The sequence below is a fragment of the Salmo trutta genome, chromosome 32 (genome assembly GCF_901001165.1).
Source record: "Salmo trutta chromosome 32, fSalTru1.1, whole genome shotgun sequence".
Taxonomy (NCBI): Eukaryota; Metazoa; Chordata; class Actinopteri; order Salmoniformes; family Salmonidae; genus Salmo; species Salmo trutta.
In genome coordinates, this window is record NC_042988.1 from 15,654,094 (window position 1) to 15,675,460 (window position 21,367).

The 21,367-nt window shown below is 41.1% G+C and overlaps 3 protein-coding genes across 8 annotated transcripts; 1 reads left to right on the forward strand and 2 right to left on the reverse strand.

Annotated features, from left to right (window-relative positions):
- Nucleotides 1–21: 21 nt before the first annotated feature.
- Nucleotides 22–4,486, reverse strand: LOC115171206 (U11/U12 small nuclear ribonucleoprotein 25 kDa protein). 3 transcript variants are annotated; one of them, XR_003871153.1, is made up of 6 exons: nucleotides 3,831–4,486; nucleotides 3,641–3,731; nucleotides 3,422–3,527; nucleotides 2,861–2,935; nucleotides 563–674; nucleotides 22–304 (listed from the first exon to the last, which is right to left on the reverse strand). XR_003871153.1 is itself a non-coding variant. In XM_029727802.1 (5 exons), exons 1-5 carry the CDS (start codon nucleotides 4,068–4,070, stop codon nucleotides 617–619), a joined length of 570 nt encoding a protein of 189 aa, XP_029583662.1. In that variant the 5' UTR covers nucleotides 4,071–4,486; the 3' UTR covers nucleotides 22–616. The 3 variants fall into 3 exon arrangements, 1 of the variants encoding a protein (XP_029583662.1); XR_003871154.1 differs by having other exon boundaries at nucleotides 555–674; XM_029727802.1 differs by having other exon boundaries at nucleotides 22–674.
- A 52-nt stretch (nucleotides 4,487–4,538) lies between these two features.
- On the forward strand, nucleotides 4,539–6,667 carry LOC115171209 (DNA-directed RNA polymerase III subunit RPC10). Its single transcript, XM_029727805.1, has 3 exons — nucleotides 4,539–4,781; nucleotides 4,909–4,996; nucleotides 5,261–6,667. Exons 1-3 carry the CDS (start codon nucleotides 4,671–4,673, stop codon nucleotides 5,386–5,388), a joined length of 327 nt encoding a protein of 108 aa, XP_029583665.1. The 5' UTR covers nucleotides 4,539–4,670; the 3' UTR covers nucleotides 5,389–6,667.
- Nucleotides 6,668–7,350: 683 nt separating this feature from the next.
- On the reverse strand, nucleotides 7,351–18,439 carry LOC115171204 (cell death-inducing p53-target protein 1). Of its 4 annotated transcripts, XM_029727798.1 has the most exons (6): nucleotides 18,280–18,439; nucleotides 14,872–14,932; nucleotides 13,382–13,542; nucleotides 12,578–12,721; nucleotides 12,134–12,446; nucleotides 7,351–8,583 (listed from the first exon to the last, which is right to left on the reverse strand). In XM_029727798.1, exons 3-6 carry the CDS (start codon nucleotides 13,464–13,466, stop codon nucleotides 8,472–8,474), a joined length of 654 nt encoding a protein of 217 aa, XP_029583658.1. In that variant the 5' UTR covers nucleotides 13,467–13,542; nucleotides 14,872–14,932; nucleotides 18,280–18,439; the 3' UTR covers nucleotides 7,351–8,471. The 4 variants fall into 4 exon arrangements, 2 of the variants coding, with proteins under 2 accessions (XP_029583658.1, XP_029583659.1); XM_029727799.1 differs by lacking the exons at nucleotides 14,872–14,932; nucleotides 18,280–18,439 and adding an exon at nucleotides 14,574–14,608; XR_003871152.1 differs by lacking the exons at nucleotides 7,351–8,583; nucleotides 12,134–12,446; nucleotides 12,578–12,721; nucleotides 13,382–13,542 and adding an exon at nucleotides 14,177–14,722.
- Between the last annotated feature and the right edge of the window lie 2,928 nt (nucleotides 18,440–21,367).

The window sequence follows — 21,367 nt, forward strand, 5'->3', positions numbered from 1 at the left end:
TTAAGTGATATTTCAGGGGCGTTTTGGTTGCACTGTAGCCTTTATTCATATTTGAAGTGGCACAATTATACTGTACAAGATGACAAGAGAATATGTCCAAACAATAAAAAATTGAGACCGTACGAAACATTTCACACAATCATATCTACAACATGTAAAAACGTTTGAGATGTCAATTGAAAAACCTTTTAGACATCAACTGAATCATGTCAGTGTATGAATATAGTTGCTGTACATCTCCAGGTTGAAACATAGAGGTCTGAAGCAACAGGGACTGCGCAGGACTCCACACAGTAGTGAAAATCTGAAGTTAGAAGCACATTGAGCAGCGTTATTCATTGTTCAATAATATTATAAACATAAAATATATATTTAAAAGGGTTGCCAGTGTTATACTCCCATGGGGAGTGCAAGAAATACAAATGTTGAGTAGTTTCAAAATTAGCATTATCTTATTATAATGGAAAATGCCCACAGGCACATTTTCCAATAGCTTTTCTCTCGTTCACACGGCCATAAAATTGTATTAGTTACAGTCATCATTATAATGGTACCACTTTGCCTGTGAACATCTTTCAGATGAGATCATATTTCAGAAGACTCCTGTAAGTCCGTTTCACTTCTTCCTCAGTCTCTTCATGAATGTCACCTCATCTCTGTTTCTGATCCCATAACTGACAAGAAAACAATACAAGAAATGTTGTTTTCAGTTAACAAAAGCATTATGTAATAGAGGTCGACCGATTAATTGGAATGGCCGATTAATTAGGGCCGATTTCAAGTTTTCATAACAATCGGAAATCGGTATTTTTGGGCGCCGATTTAAAAAAATATATATAATTTAGACCTTTATTTAACTAGGCAAGTCAGTTAAGAACACATTCTTATTTTCAATGGACGGCCTAGGAACGGTGGGTTAACTGCCTTGTTCAGGGGCAGAACGACAGATTTTTACCTTGTCAGCTCGGGGATTCAATCTTGCAACCTTACGGTTAACTAGTCCAACGCTCTAACCACCTGCTTTACATTGCACTCCACGAGGAGCCTGCCTGTTACGCGAATGCAGTAAGAAGCCAAGGTAAGTTGCTAGCTAGCATTAAACTTATCTTATAAAAAACAATCAATCAATCATAATCACTAGTTAACTACACATGGTTGATGATATTATTAGTTTATCTAGCCTGTCCTGCGTTGCATATAATCGCTTAGGTACACGTTGCTCCAACCATAAACATCAATGCCTTTCTTAAAATCAATACACAAGTATATATTTTTAAACCTGCATATTTAGTTAATATTGCCTGCTAACATTAATTTATTTTAACTAGGGAAAATGTGTCACTTCTCTTGCAACAGAGTCAGGGTATATGCAGCAGTTTGTGCCGCCTGGCTCGTTGCGAACTGTGAAGACTATTTCTTCCTAACAAAGACAGCCGACTTGGCCAAACGGGGGATGATTTAACAAAAGCGCATTTGCGAAACAATCACAATCGTTGCACGACTGTACCTAACCATAAACATCAATGCCTTTCTTAAAATCAATACACAGAAGTATATATTTTTAAACCTGCATATTTAGCTAAAAGAAATCCAGGTTAGCAGGCAATATTAACCAGGTGAAATTGTGTCATTTCTCTTGCTTTCATTGCACGCTGAGTCAGGGTATATGCAACAGTTTGGGCCACCTGGCTCGTTGCGAACTAATTTGCCAGAATTTTACATAATTATGACATAACATTGAAGGTTGTGCAATGTAACAGGAATATTTAGACTTACGGATGCCACCCGTTAGATAAAATACGGAACGGTTCCGTATTTCACTGAAAGGAAAAACATTTTGTTTTCGAGATGATAGTTTCCGGATTCGACCATATTAATGACCAAAGGCTCGTATTTCTGTGTGTTATTATGTTATAATTAAGTCTATGATTTGATAGAGCAGTCTGACTGAGCAGTGGTAGGCAGCAGCAGGCTCGTAAGCATTCATTCAAACAGCACGTTCGTGCGTTTTGCCAGCAGCTCTTCGCTGTGCTTCAAGCATTGCGCTGTTTATGACTTCAAGCCTATCAACTCCCAAGATTAGGCTGGAGTAACCGATGTGAAATGGCTAGCTAGTTAGCGGGTGCGCGCTAATAGCGTTTCAAACGTCACTCGCTCTGAGACTTGGAGTAGTTGTTCCCCTTGCTCTGCATGGGTAACGCTGCTTCGAGGGTGGCTGTTGTCGATGTGTTCCTGGTTCGAGCCCAGGTAGGAGCGAGGAGAGGGACGGAAGCTCTACTGTTACACTGGCAATACTAAAGTGCCTATAAGAACATCCAATAGTCAAAGGTATATGAAATACAAATCGAGAGAGAAATAGTCCTATAATTCCTATAATAACTACAACCTAAAACTTCTTACTTGGGAATATTGAAGACTCATGTTAAAAGGAACCACCAGCTTTCATATGTTCTCATGTTCTGAGCAAGGAACTTAAACGTTAGCTTTCTTACATGGCACATATTGCACTTTGACTTTCTTCTCCAACACTTTGTTTTTGCATTATTTAAACCAAATTGAACATGTTTCATTATTAAATTATTATTATTATTATTATTATTATTATTATTATTATTATTAAATTATTATTATTAAATTGATTTTATTGATGTATTATATTAAGTTAAAATAAGAATTCATTCAGTATTGTTGTAATTGTCGTTATTACAACAACAACAACAACAACAAAAAAATCGGCTGATTAATCGGTACCGGCTTTTTGGTCCTCCAATAATCGGTATCGGCGTTGAAAAATCATAATCAGTCGACCTCTATTATGTAATATACTCACTAATCACAATGGTGTTTGATTGAAACTTACTCCTTTAGTTTCATTCTGTCATCATCAAGCTTCTCTCCTTGAAATACGAGATGAAAGGTTCTCCATACGTATCTCCTGCGCAAGAAAAGCAAAACTGTGTGTGTGTGTGTGTGTGTGTGTGTGTGTGTGTGTATAACTATAGTTGTGAAGACAAGAATTTCCCACAAGAATAGTAAACAAACAAAAATGTTACCAACTGGGGACATTTTGTTAGTCCCCAGAAGGCCAAATGCTATTTCTAGGGGGTTAAGATTAGAATTAGTGTTTGTTTTAGGGTAAGGGAATTAGCTAGGGTTTGTTTTAGGGTAAGGGTTAGGAGCTAGGGTTAGGTTTAGGGTTAAGGTTTTCGGGTTAATTTTAGGATTAGGGTAAGGGTTACGGTTAGGGAAAATAGGATTTTGAATGGGACTGAATTGTGTGTCCCCACAAGGTTAGTGTGTGTGTGTGTGTGTGTGTGTGTGTGTGTGTGTGTGTGTGTGTGTGTGTGTGTGTGTGTGTGTGTGTGTGTGTGTGTGTGTGTGTGTGTGTGTGTGTGTGTGTGTGTGTGTGTGTGTGTGTTACCAGCTGACGTGCTTTACCCCACCCTCCCGTTGCTGTTTCAGCTCCATGAACCTCTGGATGGCTTTCTTCAAATCCAGCACCATAGCATTCTGCACCACCACTATGGCTGATCAACACACATTGGAATTTCACTTACACACACACAGTATCATTCATTTGACCTGCTCAAATAGAACAAAAATAAGGTATTCTACTTAGAAACATTAGTCAGAAACTCACGCATTACTTCGCCATCCGCTTTGCATACACGGACAGTCATGGCTTGGCCATACTCCAGGGCAACCTGGGAATTCACCTCCTCCAGGGTCACCTGCAGGAGAGCGACAGACAGTAGTGAGACATTGGTTAGGCTGGAGGACTTTACATCATCAAATAGATACATTTCACCAGTATGGATTAGGTCACCAACCTGAATGGGGAGATCACAGAGTAGAGGGTCCTGTACAAGGCGAGCCAGTCCTTCTTCAAAGATGTCCAGGAATTCAGAGTGTGGCAATGCTTCTTCATCCTCCTCCTCATCTTCCTCTTCAACCTCCTCTGGTTGTTCATCCTCCACTTGGTTCATCTTTCCCTCTGCCTGTCCTAACTCCTCTTCCTTTACAGACAGTCCCTCATCCAGGTGAAGAGACTGGGTCTCCTCCCCCATCATTTACACTGTGAATAGGAGTTTGTAGCTAAAGTTGCTGACCAGTTTATGTTAGCTAGCTAGCTATTTCATGTAAGATTAGCTAGCTAGATAAACTAACTGATATTCACACCTTATACTCTATTGATCAACGTGTACAGTAAAATATATATTTCGTAATTACTAAAATATACATAAAATGTAGCTTAAAAATAGAGTATATTTGGTAAAGTCTGAAGCTCTGCAATCCATGCTAAAACATTTAACGACCGGCATGTACGTCACCTACAACATACCGGAGTCAAATAGCCCGAGTGGAGGTTCTGACTTGTACCGATTTGGGATACTGCTATTTCTATCATCATTGCTCCATTTCTAGGGCTATTTTTCTAATATAATACAGTATAGTTAACTTTAAATATAAATTATAATTATTTTAACAAAGAACCATAAAGAAAGAGCAAATGTTTCTTACCGAACCTTTTTAGATGTAACAACGTTTCACCAGGAGCGTGGAGGTCAACAACGTTGTCAGGGATTTCGTAATTTAGTTAAATGATTGAAATAGATGTATAAACCTAACCACATTGTGAGATCGATGCTGACCAATTTAGTCAAAAGAATATGCTTCTGTTTTGTCCAACATGTGGGAATGTGTTGATTGTAGAGGAAGGACAGAAGTGCTATCGATTCGCCTGCAACACATGTCCGTACGTGCATAACATTACTAGGAAGGTAAAACTAACTTTTACTTAATTCCTAGACTTATTGCCAAGTAACTGATGTGTCTGTCATGTGTTCTCTCTTACAATGTGTCATTTTAAAACGTATTGATACATTAACATGTCCATCTTTCCCATAGGTAAACAACAGGAAGTATCCCAAACTGAAAGAGGTTGATGATGTGCTTGGTGGAGCTGCAGCCTGGGAAAATGTGGATTCCACGCCAGGTAAATTACCAAATCACCTGTATAATTTAGCTAACATTTCAATCATTCTGTGGTCACTGGTCATCCACGCCTAAAATGATAGAACACTGGCTGGATTGTAGCCCAATGGCTGGCAGATGGCATAGCTGGATTAGATTTTCCCAGACGCCTCTGTCCTGTGTCCACCACCGGACCTATAGAGGACAGGTGGTCCAAATGGGAAATATTCACTGTTACTTATAGCCAGGTATGTATTTACTCTAACCCACGTTTTGTGTTCTTTAGAAAAATGTCCCAAGTGTGAGCACCCCCGAGCATTCTTCATGCAGATTCAGACGAGATCTGCAGATGAACCGATGACAACGTTCTACAAATGCTGCAATTATGAGTGTGGACATCGCTGGAGAGACTAAATTAGTGTTCAGTTGGATCTCTACTTGAGGACACTAGTTGAGTCAGCTAACCAGGTTTTATAGGGTATGTGCTGTAGCCAAATCTTCTGTTGTCATGCCAGACAGCTTTGGCATAACAGTGAATAAACAGATAGGAGTTTGCTAATAGCACAAACAGACTGGACCACATGCCTTCTTGTTTCCCCAAGCGTGTTGGGGAAAAATTAGCAAGAGTTGATGTAATATACACTTCTACCAAATGTGCTTCATACACAAGAGTATGTCCTTACTTTATTTAGCATTGTGATTAGTTAACTTCTCTGTGTTGTGTTTCCTATTACATTCAGAAGTCACTTCCAATTTATAGCTGAAGATACATAATTTATGTTTGAGTAGTTGCCAAATGGCCAGAATCCATTGTTGGAGTCCTTATTTTATTTCTCCTAGATGTTTTACATACTATAAAAATGACTGTTTTTGGATTAAAAGAGTATGACCAGCTGACAAATGACTAATAACATAAAATCACAAATACTGGCTTGTTTTGTTAAAATAACTGCACTGTATGCAACAGTAATGACCCAACTCATCATTTAGATGTACATTATACAATTCTTAATTTTTTTGTGGGGGCAACAGACCAAACTAGCTACCAACAACAAAGGCCATCATTGTGTTCAAAGTTAAATACAATTCCTAAACTCTGCTTTTACTACATGTTCTTACACAGCTTCAAGCCACTTCACACTGTATGTAGAATATTCAAGAGCGTACAAAGTTAGACCAGCCTGTGAAACGTATCCATAAGAATGCATGTACATGCAGACATACTCCACCTGACGTCAGTGTTTACTGTATATAATCATGCTGGTTATTGGTAGTATTGAGAGGAGACGAGAGATCCTACAGATGAGACTCAAATGAAGCAGACAAAAGATCTTGCATACCATACATTGGTGTACTTGGACTGGATCGAATGCGTTAATATGAAGCAGGTGATAACATCACTTGAATCTGCATTCGAGATTACATTTCAGCCAAGACTTGGTGACGAACTTGCTTTTGTACACCTGTATCTCTATGGCATCTCAGACTAACATACATCAGAGCAATAGTGATCAAACCTAGACAAGGAACACTAAAAAGAAAGAGCAGATTGTGGCTTTGAGACCTTAACTTTGCTTGAACAGATGTAGCAGGTTTATGCACAGAAATGCTGAATATGAAAGAATGTATGTGATGAGGTTGAATGTAAAGGACATTCTGTTTATCATTAAATACGTTATGTAACCCATCAAAAGGTAGTCAAACACTGGTGAGGGAAAAACCCTCGATGCACTCTACTTTAATTATTCCCTCTGAACATCAACTGACAGACATGACCAGTGAAAGGATCATCTGTTGGATTGGATTGGGCAGCACAGGTTGACACACATTGGCCTCGTGACACAGACTGGACATATGGCCTGAAAGAGGACGAGTGCACAAAATTACAGTGATATGCAGAGCGCTTCATCATTCTAATGTGCTCCTCCAGCAGAGCGGATTGGACTCTACCAGCCAGGTCGGCTTCGCTCCGTTCCATTCCTATACGGAAAAATACAAGGAAACCCGTTTTTCTCTGGACTGATAGATCAACTAGAAAATCTCAGCCTCTGACACGTGCATGGTTATGGTGCTCGGTGACTGCATGGATGTTGATGCTCAATGTAGTCCTGCATCAGTGACAGGTGTTGTGTTTGTGGAAAGTACAGGATTATGAGTAAAGATCAGGTTCACTCAGACACTTCATTTGACACCAAGCCACATGTAAATTATCCTTAATAGGACATATAGTCCAAGTTGTTGACAAAAGTCTTACAAAACTAGCTAGTCTCCTTACCAGTTGGGTCTTAATGATAATGAAGCTTGGCAAGCAAGGCTATAAAGTAGCTAACTGAATGACAGTCTAAACCACTTAAATAAATAAAAACTACAGTAAAGTCATGGCAATTATGGTTTTATGAATGTATGAAATTTCACATGGGAACTTGTGCATTCGCAATACCATTATATAAGCACACATTTTCTTCATTATCAAAATTGAATACATTAATATGGACATGACTGGCATTATTGTGTAACAGCTCTAGCAAAAATCACTGGACATCAAGTGACTATCTAAAGCACACAGAGGATTAAAAAAGACAGTAACACATACTTCTCTCACTTAAGTGAGAAAAACAAAATAAATTAAACTCAGTCTTACCGACTCGAGTTTGTCCTGACAAATCTGATACATGGTTATTTACTTGTAACATTTGAAATGGATATACATTAAAGGTTGTAGGACAAACAGGGTGATAAACATAAAGTAGGTCTCGAGACATGGACGTAACCTTCATTGTCCTCAATATTAACATGTTAAAATACATTAATTACAAAAACAACAAAATACTGACCCAGCAATTGCTGACGATTTTGATTAAAGTGACAAATGTTTACATCTTTCCCAAAGTGTGACCTCTACCCCTCAAGTTCACGCCATAAATGTCAAATTCCGAGCCTTCCCGTAATCAAAGACGTTTGTATAAAGTATGCAAGATGTACCGTGTCTGCAACTCATCTTTTCTCAATTGTTATAGGTTTCTGTTTTTAGATCAAGTTCAGTCCTGTGTGACGTGTCTATCTAGCACTTATCTAAATGCCTGTACATAGCTAGGTAAGTGAGTCTGGACAACATATAGCAGAGGCGGCTGGTGAGAGGAGCTATAGGAGGACCGGCTCATTATAATGCCTGGAATGGAATCGATGGAATAGTACCAAACAAATCGAATACATGGACACAACGTGTTGGACTCCGTTCCATGGATTCCATTCCAGCCATTACAATGAGCCTGTCCTCTTACAGCTCCTCCCACCAGCCTCCTATGATATACAGTAAGTATAGTGTGTGTGAACAAGTGCTTTAGAAAGTGAGCGTAAAGTTAGGAGGGCTAAATGAAGCACGACACACTGAGTAAATGTTGGAGAAAGAACATAGGCTGCAACTACAACCATGAGGAGCTGTGAGTTAATGTGTGCATAATATATATATACACACACACGTGTCTGTCTGTTGGTGGTTAGCAGATACGCTTGTATGTGTAGATGTAGCCCTTGCAGTAGGGGCAGGTGTGTATCACATCCTTGAGATCATCGATCAGACAGGGAATCAAGCAGCAGCCCAGATCACACCTGTGGTAGAGAGAGAGAAAAGAATTTCGAAACAAACCACCAGAGAATACAGACCAAAATCAATAGTCTTATTATAGCTAACAACCCGCTGCTCTACTTCATTTCATTCTGTGGTGTTTGGCCTGAAATCAAATATTTCCTGCCATAGTATATTATTCTGTGTTTATACCATGGTATTGTTGAATACTCGTTTCCGATTGGCTTGAAGGTCATTCTAGAGCGTGCATTATTTCCTTATGACGCATGGTAGAATTCAATGGCTACTTCATTCTTACATGTTCTATGTTTGAGCTGCTTTTGAAAGCAGAAGTTTAATTGAAACCATTATTGGCATTGTTGCATTCGATTTTCATAACAGCAAGCAGGACTGATGGTTTGGTTAGCTATACTAGCAAGTCTGTTTGGTTACCGAGGCAACTACTCTCGCTACAGTGTCTTCAGAAAGTATTCACACACCTTGAGTTTTCCCAAAAAATGTTGTGTTACAGCTTGAATTTAAATTGGATTCAATTGAGATTTTGTCGTCACTGGCCTACACACAATAGCCCATAATGTCAAAGTGGAATGATGTTTTTTGAAAGTTTTTATAAATGAACAGATTGTACCCTTTTTTTTCTTTCTTCCAATTTTCACCTAAAATGACATACCCAAATCTAATTGCCTGTAGCTCAGGACCTGAAGCAAGGATATGCATATCCTTGATACCATTTGCAAGGAAACACTTTGTTGCTGTGATAAGTGTTTTGTTGTCGTGCACTCTCTGCAAACAATAGCATGGTATTTTAACTGTAGTAGCTACTGTAAATTGGGCAGTGCAGTTAGCTTAAATTCTTGTTAAACTGTCTGCCCATATAAGACATGTCTATGTCCTGGAAAGTTGGCTGTTACTTACGTCATTCTAGTCACATTAGCAACAACCGTCCTGGTTTAGGGACACCGATCCTGTAGAGGTTTTAATCATATTTTGTAATTTTTTTAAAGTCGAGTCAATAAATACTCAACCCCTTTCTTGAGTAAGGCAGCTCCAAAATGCAGGTGTTTCAGCCTAGCTCAGTGCTTTCAGTGGTGGTTGGGCAAGCCAGCGCAAAATACGATGCGTAGGGATTGGTAATGTTCTCTAGTTGCGCCGTGATTGGCTCAGTGTTCTGTTAGAAGTGCCCATCCAAGAAGGCTCAAGGTCATTGGCCACAGATAAAATGACATCAAAGCACATATCTACAGTAGCTTTGATTGGACTGATCATGTCAGCATCATACTTTAGAAAATCTTCGCTAGTAATCATCATCATGAATCAAGTCAACAATTTACTGCCAAATCCTTTTCGATCCTTGTCATATGAAGAGAAATAATAGATAAAACATATCGGTGCTCATCGGCCATAAACATTACACAACAAGTTGGAAATCGCAAATTCAACAATGAGTGGTTTGGAAAGAATCAGTGGCTAACTGCAAGTATTGCAAAGCAATCACTAGCCTGCTATTCAATGGAATGGCTGTGTGGTTCAAAGTCTGTGTTTAAGGGTCTCTTTTCCAAGCTTAAAATTCTAAACATTCAACATTGACCATGCTGTCAATCCAGCGTGATTTCTGCCGCGTTCAAAACAACTTAACAAAACAACTTAAGAAAGTAATACTAAGTGTGTGTTGTGTAGTAAGCTTGGGTAGTAGCCCATGTGCCTCACCCTAATAAATCGGTCTATTTCACCTACTGCCCTGACTTTGTGTTTCACATGTAGACTATAACCTGTTTTAGAGAAATGTAATCATTGAATATTGTAAGACCTTTCATTGTCTGCTTATGTGCCCTTTATTTATCCTACGGTTCTGACTTGGTGTACAGAGAGAACACTGTAAGAACGGCCCATGTTCTGAATTCTGCCGCTGTATATTTCAAAAGTGCTGAACAAATAGCTATATAGACTTTTAAAGGCAGTAAATGGGGCTGATTGAACTGTTTTGCTGCCAGACAAGGCTCCGCTGATAGCCAGGTGTAGCAGTGGTAAGGTGTTGGGACTGCAGTTGGGACTCTGGGATAGATTTATGTAAGCCTTAACGGTTTGTGGGCACCATTTGTCACCGTTATAGTGCAATTCATTTATTGTTTAGTGTTGTGGCTTTGCTGGCATGCACCCCCCCAAAACATTTTTTTGGCCCCACCAAGATTTACATGCTAAAATAGCCACTGCCCACACATACAGATAATTGTATGGTCCCTTAGTCGAGCAGTGAATTTCAAACACAGGTTCAACCACAAAGACCAGGGAGGTTCTCCAATGCCTCTTAAAGAAGGGCACCTATTGGTAGATGGGTAAAAAAAAGAAGCAAACATTAACTTCACCATGCTCAAAGGAATATTTAATTAAACTTTGGATGGTGTATCAATACACCCAGTCACTATAAAGATACAGGTGCCCTTCCTAACTCAGTTGCCGGAGAGGAAGGAAACCGCTCAGGGATTTCACCATGAAGCGAATGGTGACATTAAAACAGTTACTGAATTTAATGGCTGTAAGGATGGATCAACAACATTGCAGTTACTCCACAATACTGACCTAATTATCACAGTGAAAAAGAAGGAGCCTGTACAGAATAAAAAATATTCCAAAACATGCATACTGTTTGCAACAAGGCACTAAAGTAATACTGCAAAAATGTTGCAAAACAATTAACTTTTTTTCTTGAACACAACGTGTTACATTTGGGGCTAATCCAATACAACACATTACTGAGTACCACGCTCCATATTTTCAAGCATAGTGGTGGCTGCATCATGTTATGGGTATTCTTGTAATCATGAAGGACTGGGGAGTTTTTCAGGATAAAAAATAAACAGAATGGAGCTAAGAATAGGCAAAATCCTAGAGAAAAACCTGGTTCAGTCTGCTTTCAACCAGACAGTGGGAGATGAAAATGGTTGTCTCGCAATGATCAACAACCAATTTGACAGTTTGAAGAATTTAGAAAATAATAAAAATGGGCAAATGTTGCACAATCCAGGTGTGAAAAGATCTTAGAGACTTACCCAGAAAATACTCACAGCTGTAATCGCTGCTTCTACTGACTCAGTGGTGTGATTACTAATGTAAATGAAATATTTCTGTATTTCATTTTTTATACATTTGCTAACATTTCTAAAAACGTTTTCACTTTGTCATTATAGGGTATTATGTGTAGATGGGTGAGAATAAAACATAACACATTAAATACATTTTGAATTCAGGCTGTAACAACAAAATATTGAATAAGTCAAGGGGTATGAATACTTTCTAAAGGCACTGTATTAAGTAAACTTGTTAGCTACTTCAGTGGATGTTGACACATTACCTGCAAATGAACACATTTCTAGCAGCAAATGTGTTCAATTATAGCCATGGTGTGAAAGAGAATCAACTCAGGGCTTTATGCGTTCTCTGGAAAATAATGTAACTAAACATGTCGTGGAACACACCTTCCACGTCGTTTATCATTTTCCATAGAACGCATATCCACTCGTTGGTTATCCCTTACATAACCTCTATACAATGTAGTACACCAATTCTTCCTCTTACCCAACAAAGAAGCAGAAGAGGCAGAAGACAGCGTTCATGAGGCCCACGCTGTGGTTGATGCGGGTGATGATGGGCTGCTGGCAGTGGTGACACACAGTCTGTACGGGTGCTGTCTGGAATATCTCCCCCTGTAGCACGGTCACTGTGGTAGCTGTCCCAGGGGGTGCCAGCACCGTGTGAGCCGTCTGACCTGCCACAGGCCCAAATTGAATGGGCCCCGAGCCAAACTGCCCCGGACCAAACTGCCCCGGGCCAAACTGCCCCGGGCCAAAGTGACCTGGGCCAAAGTGACCTGGCGGAGGGTAAAAGCCACCTGTAGGGTAAAAACACAAGGAGGTATGTACTGTCTATGTTCTGTATACAGGTGCTCTGCCAAACGACATGTATATGCATTTAGAGTCGCCCATCTTATTTCATTCTCTCTCTAGACCAGTGTATGCCTACCATGTGGTATGGGCATGGCCCCATCTCCTGGGACGTGTGGCGGCAAGAAGCCTGGCTGTAGCGTGGCCTCGTAGGGTGGAGGGCCATAGTCTGGAGGCAGGGGGTGCCCCTGAGGAGGACCTGTCGTTACAGGGGCCGCCGAGCCTGAGAGAGAAAACACAAACAAACAAGAAGGATTTATTAGTGAGCTTTCACAGCAATGATTGATTGAAGAAACATGACTTACGTTGGGCTTAAATCAAGTAAGGCATTGGCCCATTATTGAGAACATGCATCATCATCTGTTACTGCGGCCAGAATAGCCGCACTAGGTGCTTTTTCATAGCTTTACAATTCTCAAGGATTTGTTACGTAGTTTGTAACAAATACACTTTGTTGATCCCCTTCCTTTGGCTGGTCAAAACAGTATTTTGTTGTAAGGAAACCCAGGGTGGAAGGGGAACGAGACAAATAAAGATTTGTTCACAGACAGGGCCTACTTTCAAGGTTTCTCTGGTGATATTTCTCTAGGCCTTTCTCTAACCAGCCACACAAGAGCTGTTATGGGAGGCATTTATGCAAATTCACACCAGTTTCCCTACAGCTAGTCAGCTACAGTGCAAATACTAAATCAGCAGCCCAGTCAAAGAAACCAGATGGTATTTTGAAGTTCACAGGTATGCCTGTGCGTGGTTCGTACCCTGGACTTCTGTCCATTCGTAAAATAGTCTCTTAAAATGTGTCTCTTTTTGTAGTCTTGTCCCAAACTAAATGTTTTTTCCTCCACATCATACACAATAAGAGACAGTTATAGAAGAATTGTACCCAGAACGGCTGGCTGTCCATTCTTCTCCTCGATAAGAGGGGCGCTGGGACCTCCAGGGTAGGGAGGAGGTGGGTCACTGGACATGCTGGCTGGACCTTTGGATGGGGGGGCCTGGGGTAGAAGCTCCACTCACCACTGGCCTTGGACTCACTCAGCCACTCTGTGAGAAGAACACGCACGCACGCCTATCAGGTCACTGACAGTCAGTTCAATACCCACACACTGCAACATGATACAGCAGCTGTCTCGCACTTCAGCTACTGATGCATTCAAGTAAATTCATTTATTTGTCATTTTGTCTCAGTATTGATTCATCTAGGTAGACCCTAGATCTTTTCAATCAAGTGAATTGGTATGATAAATATGATGGATGCAGACAACATTCAACAGTATAGCTGGATAACGCTGGGTTTAGGCTAGGGCTAGGCTACTGCCTCTGAGGCCTCCAGAATATTACATTTACAGGGATTTAAGACAAAAACAACGGCAATTGCTTTCAATCCACCCTTTACCTAAATGTGTGTTAGGATAATAAACATACAAATGTTTATCATCCTAACATCGTATGTTTATTATCCTAATACACTAACGACAGTAAATGTTACGAATCCCTTTGGCCCAGCGGTCTAGGGGGGATGGATACGAAACCCGTAACATAAATCATGCAAATTATATTCGTGACAAGTAACAGTGAGAACCAAAAACCACAGACAACTGAAATCTACCGTCAAACTCAAAAGGTTTATTTTAAACACACGGTAAAGGGGTGTGAGAAAAGGGGCTGAGCTGGACCCAAGCAAAGAAACAATAATCAAAAACACCCCTAAGCTAGACTAGCCTATTTCAAGAACAGTTAGCTAACTAACCAAAAATACAGTGGGTGGTCCGCCCAGTTCTAACTAGTGTATTTAGACACCGTTTTCCTACGTGTAATGTAGGCCCATGGGCGACTGGTCTTGTTACCCCCTTTTCCCACCAAACAAACAAGTCAAACAAAACAATACTCACAGGTACCGGACAAATGGGACATGTCGGGTGAAAGAAAAACAAAAGAGATGGGTGAGAGAGAGAGAGAGAACATACAAAGAGAGACTGACACAAAGATTGATCTCACAATCTCACAGAGAGAGATTAAACACAGAGTGATAAATGAGCTCAGAGTGATAATGAGCTGGGGAGAAAAAAACTGACTGGGTTTTTAAACCAAGGGAAGGGGCTGTGATTGGGTGAGGAAAGGGGAGCAGGTGTCTTCTTATTGGGGACTGGTTGATGACTGATTGGGCAGTGATGATTGTCACCTGTGAGGAGGAGAAGGAGAGAAAAGAAACACAGGATACACACTTGTATCCGTAACAGTAAACATTAGGGAGTTTAGCAATGCGTTGGCCGTCTGACATTAAAACAGAAATGACTTCTTAAAGCCACCAATATTTACAGAAACAGAACCTATAGCAGCAGGGTGAAGAGAAGGGACATTAGTCATGATTACCTGCTGATGACAGTGGGGAGTTTCCACCTACAGAGCCTGCTCTTCTGTCAGGTCCAACAACCTTCAAGAAAAAGGGAAAAGAAAAGATGACAAAAGTTTCTTGCATGTGGTCCGATTGGAAATTGGCGAATGAAAAACACTAACAGTGTGCAGCCATTAAGAAGTGCTAGATTAATTATAGACAACTTGCTTCCCTCAAACATTGGTGCATTAACAGTTAGTCTCCAACATCATAATTATAAGATACTAACACATGCATGCCCATTAAATCACAGTCGACTGCATTATGGCATTTCTATGGCTTCAATTCATTCACCTGACAACACAAGCACTTACCTAAGCTAATCTCAGTAGCCTTTAAATAAAACAAGCACATTGCCTCAAATATGGAGCAGCAAAGCTGTCTGATGTAACCAACTTAGCCTATGTCAATGAGAAATGTAACTCTATAGTCCTCCTTACTACAATTCACTTCAGCATAAAGGAGATTGACTGGCCAAATGACACAAGAGGAGCTGACATTATTGGAACAGTTAAGAACTGGATATCAAATAAAATTGTATTTGTCACATGCACCGAATACAACAGGTGTAGACCTTACCGTGAAATGCTTACTTACAAGCCCTTAACCAACAATGCAATTTTAAGAAAATACAAAAAAAAGAAAAAGAGAAGAATAACAAATCATTAAAGAGCAGCAGTAAATAACAATAGCGGGGCTATATACAGGGGGTAGCGGTACAGAGTCAATGTGCGGGGGCAATGCAAATAGTCTGGGTACCAATTTGATTATCTGTTCAACAGTCTTATGGCTTGGGGGTAGAAGCTGTTAAGAAGCCTCTTGGACCTAGACTTGGCGCTCCGGTACCGCTTGCCGTGCGGTAGAAGAGAGAACAATCTATGACTAGGGTGGCTGGAGTCTGACAATTTTTATGGCCTTCCTCTGACACCACATGGTATAGAGGTCCTGGATGGCAGGAAGCTTGGCCCCGGTGATGTACAGGGCCGTACGCACTACCCTCTGTAGTGCCTTGCGGTTGGAGGCCAAGCAGTTGCCATACCAGGCAGTGATGCAACCCGTCAGGATGCTCTCGATGGTGCATCTGTAAAACCTTTTGAGAATCTGAGGACCCATGACAAATCTTGTCATTCTCCTGAGGGGGGAATAGGTTTTGTCGTGCCCTCTTCACGACTGTCTTGGTGTGCTTGGACCATGTTAGTGTGTTGGTGATGTGGACGCCAAGGAACTTGAAGCTCTCAATCTGCTCCACTACAGCCCCGTTGATGAGAATGGGGGCGTGCTCGGTCCTCCTTTCACTGTAGTCCACAATCATCTCCTTTGTCTTGATCATGTTGAGGAAGAGGTTGTTGTCCTTGCACCAAACGGCCAGGTCTCTGGTCTCCTCCCTATAGGATGTCTCATCGTTGTCGGTGATCAGGCCTATCACTGTTGTGTCATCAGCAAACTTAAATGATGGTGTTGGAGTCATGCGTGAACAAGGAGTACAGGAGGGGACTAAGCACACACCCCTGAGGGGCCCCCGTGTTGAGGATCAGCGTGGCGGATGTGTTGTTACCTACCCTCCCTTACCACATGGGGGTGGCCCATCAGGAAGTCAAGGATCCAGTTGCAGAGGGAGGTGTTTAGTCCCAGGGTCCTTTGCTTAGTGATGAGCTTTGAGGGCACTTTGGTGTTGAACGCTGAGCTGTAGTCAATGAATAGCATTCTCACATAGGTGTTCCTTTTGTCCAGGTGTGAAAGGCACAGTGCGGTGTGCAATAGAGATTGCATCATCTGTGGATCTGTTGGTGCGGTATGCAAATTGGAGTGGGTCTAGGGTTTTGGGATAATGGTGTTGTGAGCCATGACCAGCCTTTCAAATCATTTCATGGCTACAGACATGAGTGCTACAGGTCGGTAGTCATTTAGGCAGGTGACCTTAGTGTTCTTGGACACAAGGACTATGGTGGTCTGCTTGAAACATGTTGGTATTACAGACTCATATGTTATCTCAGCAATGCAGCGCAATTACCTTGGCTACAGATTAGCCTAACACTTTCCCCTAACAGACTCTACAACAACATAAGCCTCACCTGACTACTACACGTGTCTGAAAACAAACACAGCCTAGCCTAGGGAGCAGGACACTGCTATGCCACCAGCTGTCCAGACCTGCCATCCATTCTTCGGCCTACTAGGCTTCACTTTCCCAGGTCAGCTGACCAGGCCTGTGAGAGATCACCATGCATGTCAGGGCGTCTCTAATTTGAACATAAGATGATTAGGAGGCTGGCCTGCCTGCTCCAAAACAAACAGTCAGAATGCCAGACAGTGCAATAAAAATAAGCCTGTCAAATTACTGGGTAATCAAAGGCAGTGATAAGGCAGAGGAGAGCTATCCAACCAGTTAGTGAGTGTGATGTGAACACTGATTAAGCTGGAGAAATGACAGGAATGTCCAAGGTATGATAGAAATAAAATTGTACAAATGCATGGCATCTGAATGTAGGCCACAGTTCTATAAGAGCTAGGCTAAGTTAATACCCGTATTTTCCCCAAGGCAACCTAGATGAGGCCATGAATTTGCACTTACCTTACAGTTTAATCAAACAGAACAAGCATTTAGGCCTCGTACATTAGAACACCATCAGATATTCAGAATCAGAGTACAGAACACTTAGGTTTAAGGGACATCCAGAGAAGCTTCAGTCATGCACTTCATTATGTCTGGATATGTTTGATTTGATCACAAACAGTTGAAACAGGCCTTAATTTGTTATAACACTACACTGAATTCCAACAAAGTAATTGAGGATCAATGATGGTGATGTTACAATAAAGTGTAATTGTCAATTTATGTAGATGAATGAGCCATCATCATTTTCAATAATTTACCTCTAGTGAGAGGCAACTTTCTAGATAGCTTCATCCATCCTTTTCCTTAATCCTCTTGCTACAGTAACGTTATTTACATAGATTATCTGCTCAACTCTCCAGACAATCACTCTTTACGTAATGTAGCTAGCCATCTAGACATCGACACAGTTTATATCAAACATAAATTGCTATCTTAGCTAGCTAGCTCGTCGATACTGCATTTAGGACTTGTTGACGTGAGAGAAGCCTCGATTTGACTGGATGTTTACATCAGCTAGCCAGCGTTATACAACTGTCTGCCTAGTTAGCATAGTTGCTACTGTAGCTAGTTCAACTAACTAGTTAGATATCTAGCTAGCTATTATTTTCATCAGTGAAAATGGAACACATTTCAAAAGAACAGTCAAGTAACATGTTTCGTCAGCTAGCTCACATTGAGTAATATCAGTTTAAAACTAAACGGGGAATAACGTTAGCTAGCTGATAGTCTCTCAAATATTGTTTCCTAGTTATCTCTACACGGAATTTACCTGATGCGTTGTCTCTTCCACACAATTTGAATTTGGTGATGAGGATAGCTATATCCCAAGCCTGTTCGTAGGGAAGTCAAATGATGGCAACCGTTAGCTAGTCTGTTTACCATGGATCTACTCAACATCCGCCTCTTGTGGTGCTTTCACGACAACTGAGAACTCGGCGGAAAAAAACGAGGTCAAATCATGACGTCGGAGCTCTAGAAAGATGCAGCGTTAAAAACTCGGAAAGAAATCAGTTCAATTCACCTGGGCTTTATTGGCATGGGAAACATGTGTTTACATTGCCAAAGCAAGTGAAATAGTATTTACAATGTTGTTTGTGCTCCACTGGTTGCCCTTTTCACATGGCAACGGGCTACAAATCTTGCTGCTTTGATTGCACACTGCTGTATTTTGCCTAATCGATATGGGAGTTTATCAATGCTTGATTTGTTTTAAAATTCTTTGTGGTTCTGTGGGAAATATGTATCTAACGTGGTCATACATTTGGGAGGAGGTTAGGAAGTGCAGCTCAATTTCCACCATTTTCTTTTGTGGGCACACAGCCGGTCTTCTCTCAAGATCAAAGTCTGCTATGACAGCCTCTCTCAGTACCAAGGCTATGCTCACGGAGTCTGTACATAGTCAAGGTTTTTCTTAATTTTGGGTCAGTCACAGTGGTAGGGTATTCTGCCACTGTACTCTCTGTTTAGGGCCAGATAGCGTTCCAATTTGCTCCGTTTTTTTGGTTGATTCTTTCCAGTGTGTCAAATAGTTATCTTTTTGCTTTCTCATAATTTGTTTGGGTCAAATTGTGTTGCTGTCCTGGGGCTCTGTGGGGTCTGTTTGTGAACAGAGCCGCAGAACCAGCTGGCTGAGGGGACTCTTCTGTAGGTGTCACACCCTGATCTGTTTCACCTGTCTTTGTGATTGTGTCACCCATTTTCCCCATTATCCCCTGTGTATTTATACCTGTGTTCTCTGTTTCTAGTTTGTTTTTGTTTCATCAAGCCTACTAGTGGATTTCCCCTCTGCTCCTGTCTCTTGATTGTTCCTGTTTCCTAGTTTTCCCGGTGTTGACCATTCTGCCTGCTGTCCTGTACCTTTGCCCCACCTTTCTGGATTACTGACCTCTCCCTTGACTTGCCTCTTTCCTGCCTCTGTTTGATTATAAACTGTTGTTACTTTGACATTGTCTGCATCTAGGTCTTACTTGAAATGTGATAGTAGGTTTATCTCTCTCTGTAGATGAGGGCTTCGTATTGGAATGTGTGGGTATCACTTCCTTGTAGGTGGTTGTAGAATTTAACAGCGCTTTTCTGGATTTTGATAAATAGCAGGTATAGTCCTAATTCTGCTCTACATGCATTGTTTGTGGTTTTGTTGTACACCAGCTATATTTTTTCAGATTCTCATTTGGGGAGTTCTTGATTGGTGAATGGAACCCAGCCCTCACAACCATGGAGTGCAATTGGTTCTATAACTGATTGAAGTATTTTTGTTGTTGCCAGATCCTAATTGGGATGTTGAGTTTTAAGTTCCTTTTGATGGGGTAGAAGGCCCTCCTTGCCTTGTCTCTTAGATCGTTCACAGCCTTGTGGAAGTTACCTGTGGTGTTGCTGTTTAGGCTGAGGTAAGTATAGTTTGTGTGCTCTGGGACAGTGGTTTCCAACCTTTTCTGTTATTGTACCACCAACTGAATTTTGCTCTGTCCGGAGTACCCCCTCAGGTCCTAGTATCTCTGGTTGGGAACCACTGCTCTAGGGCAATGGTGTCTAGATATAATTTATATTTGTTATCCTGGCTACTGGACCATTTTTGGAACACCATTATTTTTGTCTTACTGAGATTCAATGTCAGGGCCCAAGTCTGACAGAATCTACGCAGAAGATCAAGGTGCTGCTGTAGGCCGTCCTTGGTTGGGGACAGAAGTAGCAGATTATCTGTGAACAGTAGACATTTGAGTCCAGTATGCTGAGACTGGGTGCTACAGACTATTCTAGTGCCCTCGCCAAATCTACAACTTCTGACTTCAGTGCGTTCAAGACAGCTGGGACCCCCCCCCCCCCCCTCCCAAAAAAAAGAGCTCAGACTGGGAAAAATGATTTTGAACGTCATCTAACCCGGAATTCCAAATCGAAACTCTTTCTATTGCTTTGACATGAAGATCACTGACGTCATTATTTGACCCACTTTTATTTTTATTTTTTTGTCTTGAAGTCGGAGGTTTCAGAGTTCCCAATTGTTTTGAATACGGCATTAGAGGGATTTGACTTAACAGTGCATAGCGAGAGATATTGGAACTGGAAAGGTGGAAATCTCCGACTTCAGGCTTCAACGTCTTCAAGAATGTGAACTCCGACTGGGAATATCGTTTCGAACGGTCATCCAACTCGGAATTCGAAGTCTGAAACTCGGACATCTTTCTTAAGCTCCGAATTGAAATTCACCGACGTCATGATTTGACTTTTTTTTTCTAGTCGTCTTTAAAGCACAATTTTCCCAGCCACCTACAGCTCTGGGTATGATGGTGACTTCTTGTTTGAGACACATTGTTGCACTTTTTGGAAGTGTCAAGTTTGTAGACACCTATGATACTCAATGTAACAAAGATGAGGCATTATGCTTTTCTTATGTAGACTAATGGCCTAAAATTTAATGTATTATGGTTATGTCAACGTTGGCAGTAACATAATGTTGAAGTTATTTTATTTGATGTAAAAACATTTTGAACATAGGATATCTACTGAGAGTGTGTTAGATGGGGGCTCTTGGATAGCTTATGTTGCTCAGCTGTTAAGTAATCTGTAAATGTAGGGCAGAGGCTCTTCTAGGCTTGATGTGCATTCCCCGTAATACACTCGTGGACCGGCTCGTACTGTACATGAAGCATCCTCCATTCAGGCTGCAAAGGCATCATTTTCTTCCTTAACTAGCTACATTGACAAGAAGGCAGGAAAAAAACACAATTTCCGTATTTTCTGACACCAGTGGCTGAATGCGTTGTGCAAAATCCTAAATTGCCCAACAATAAAACCAGTGAGTGTGATGTGAACACTGATTCGGCTGGGGAAATTACAGGACTTTCTAGGGTATGAAAAAA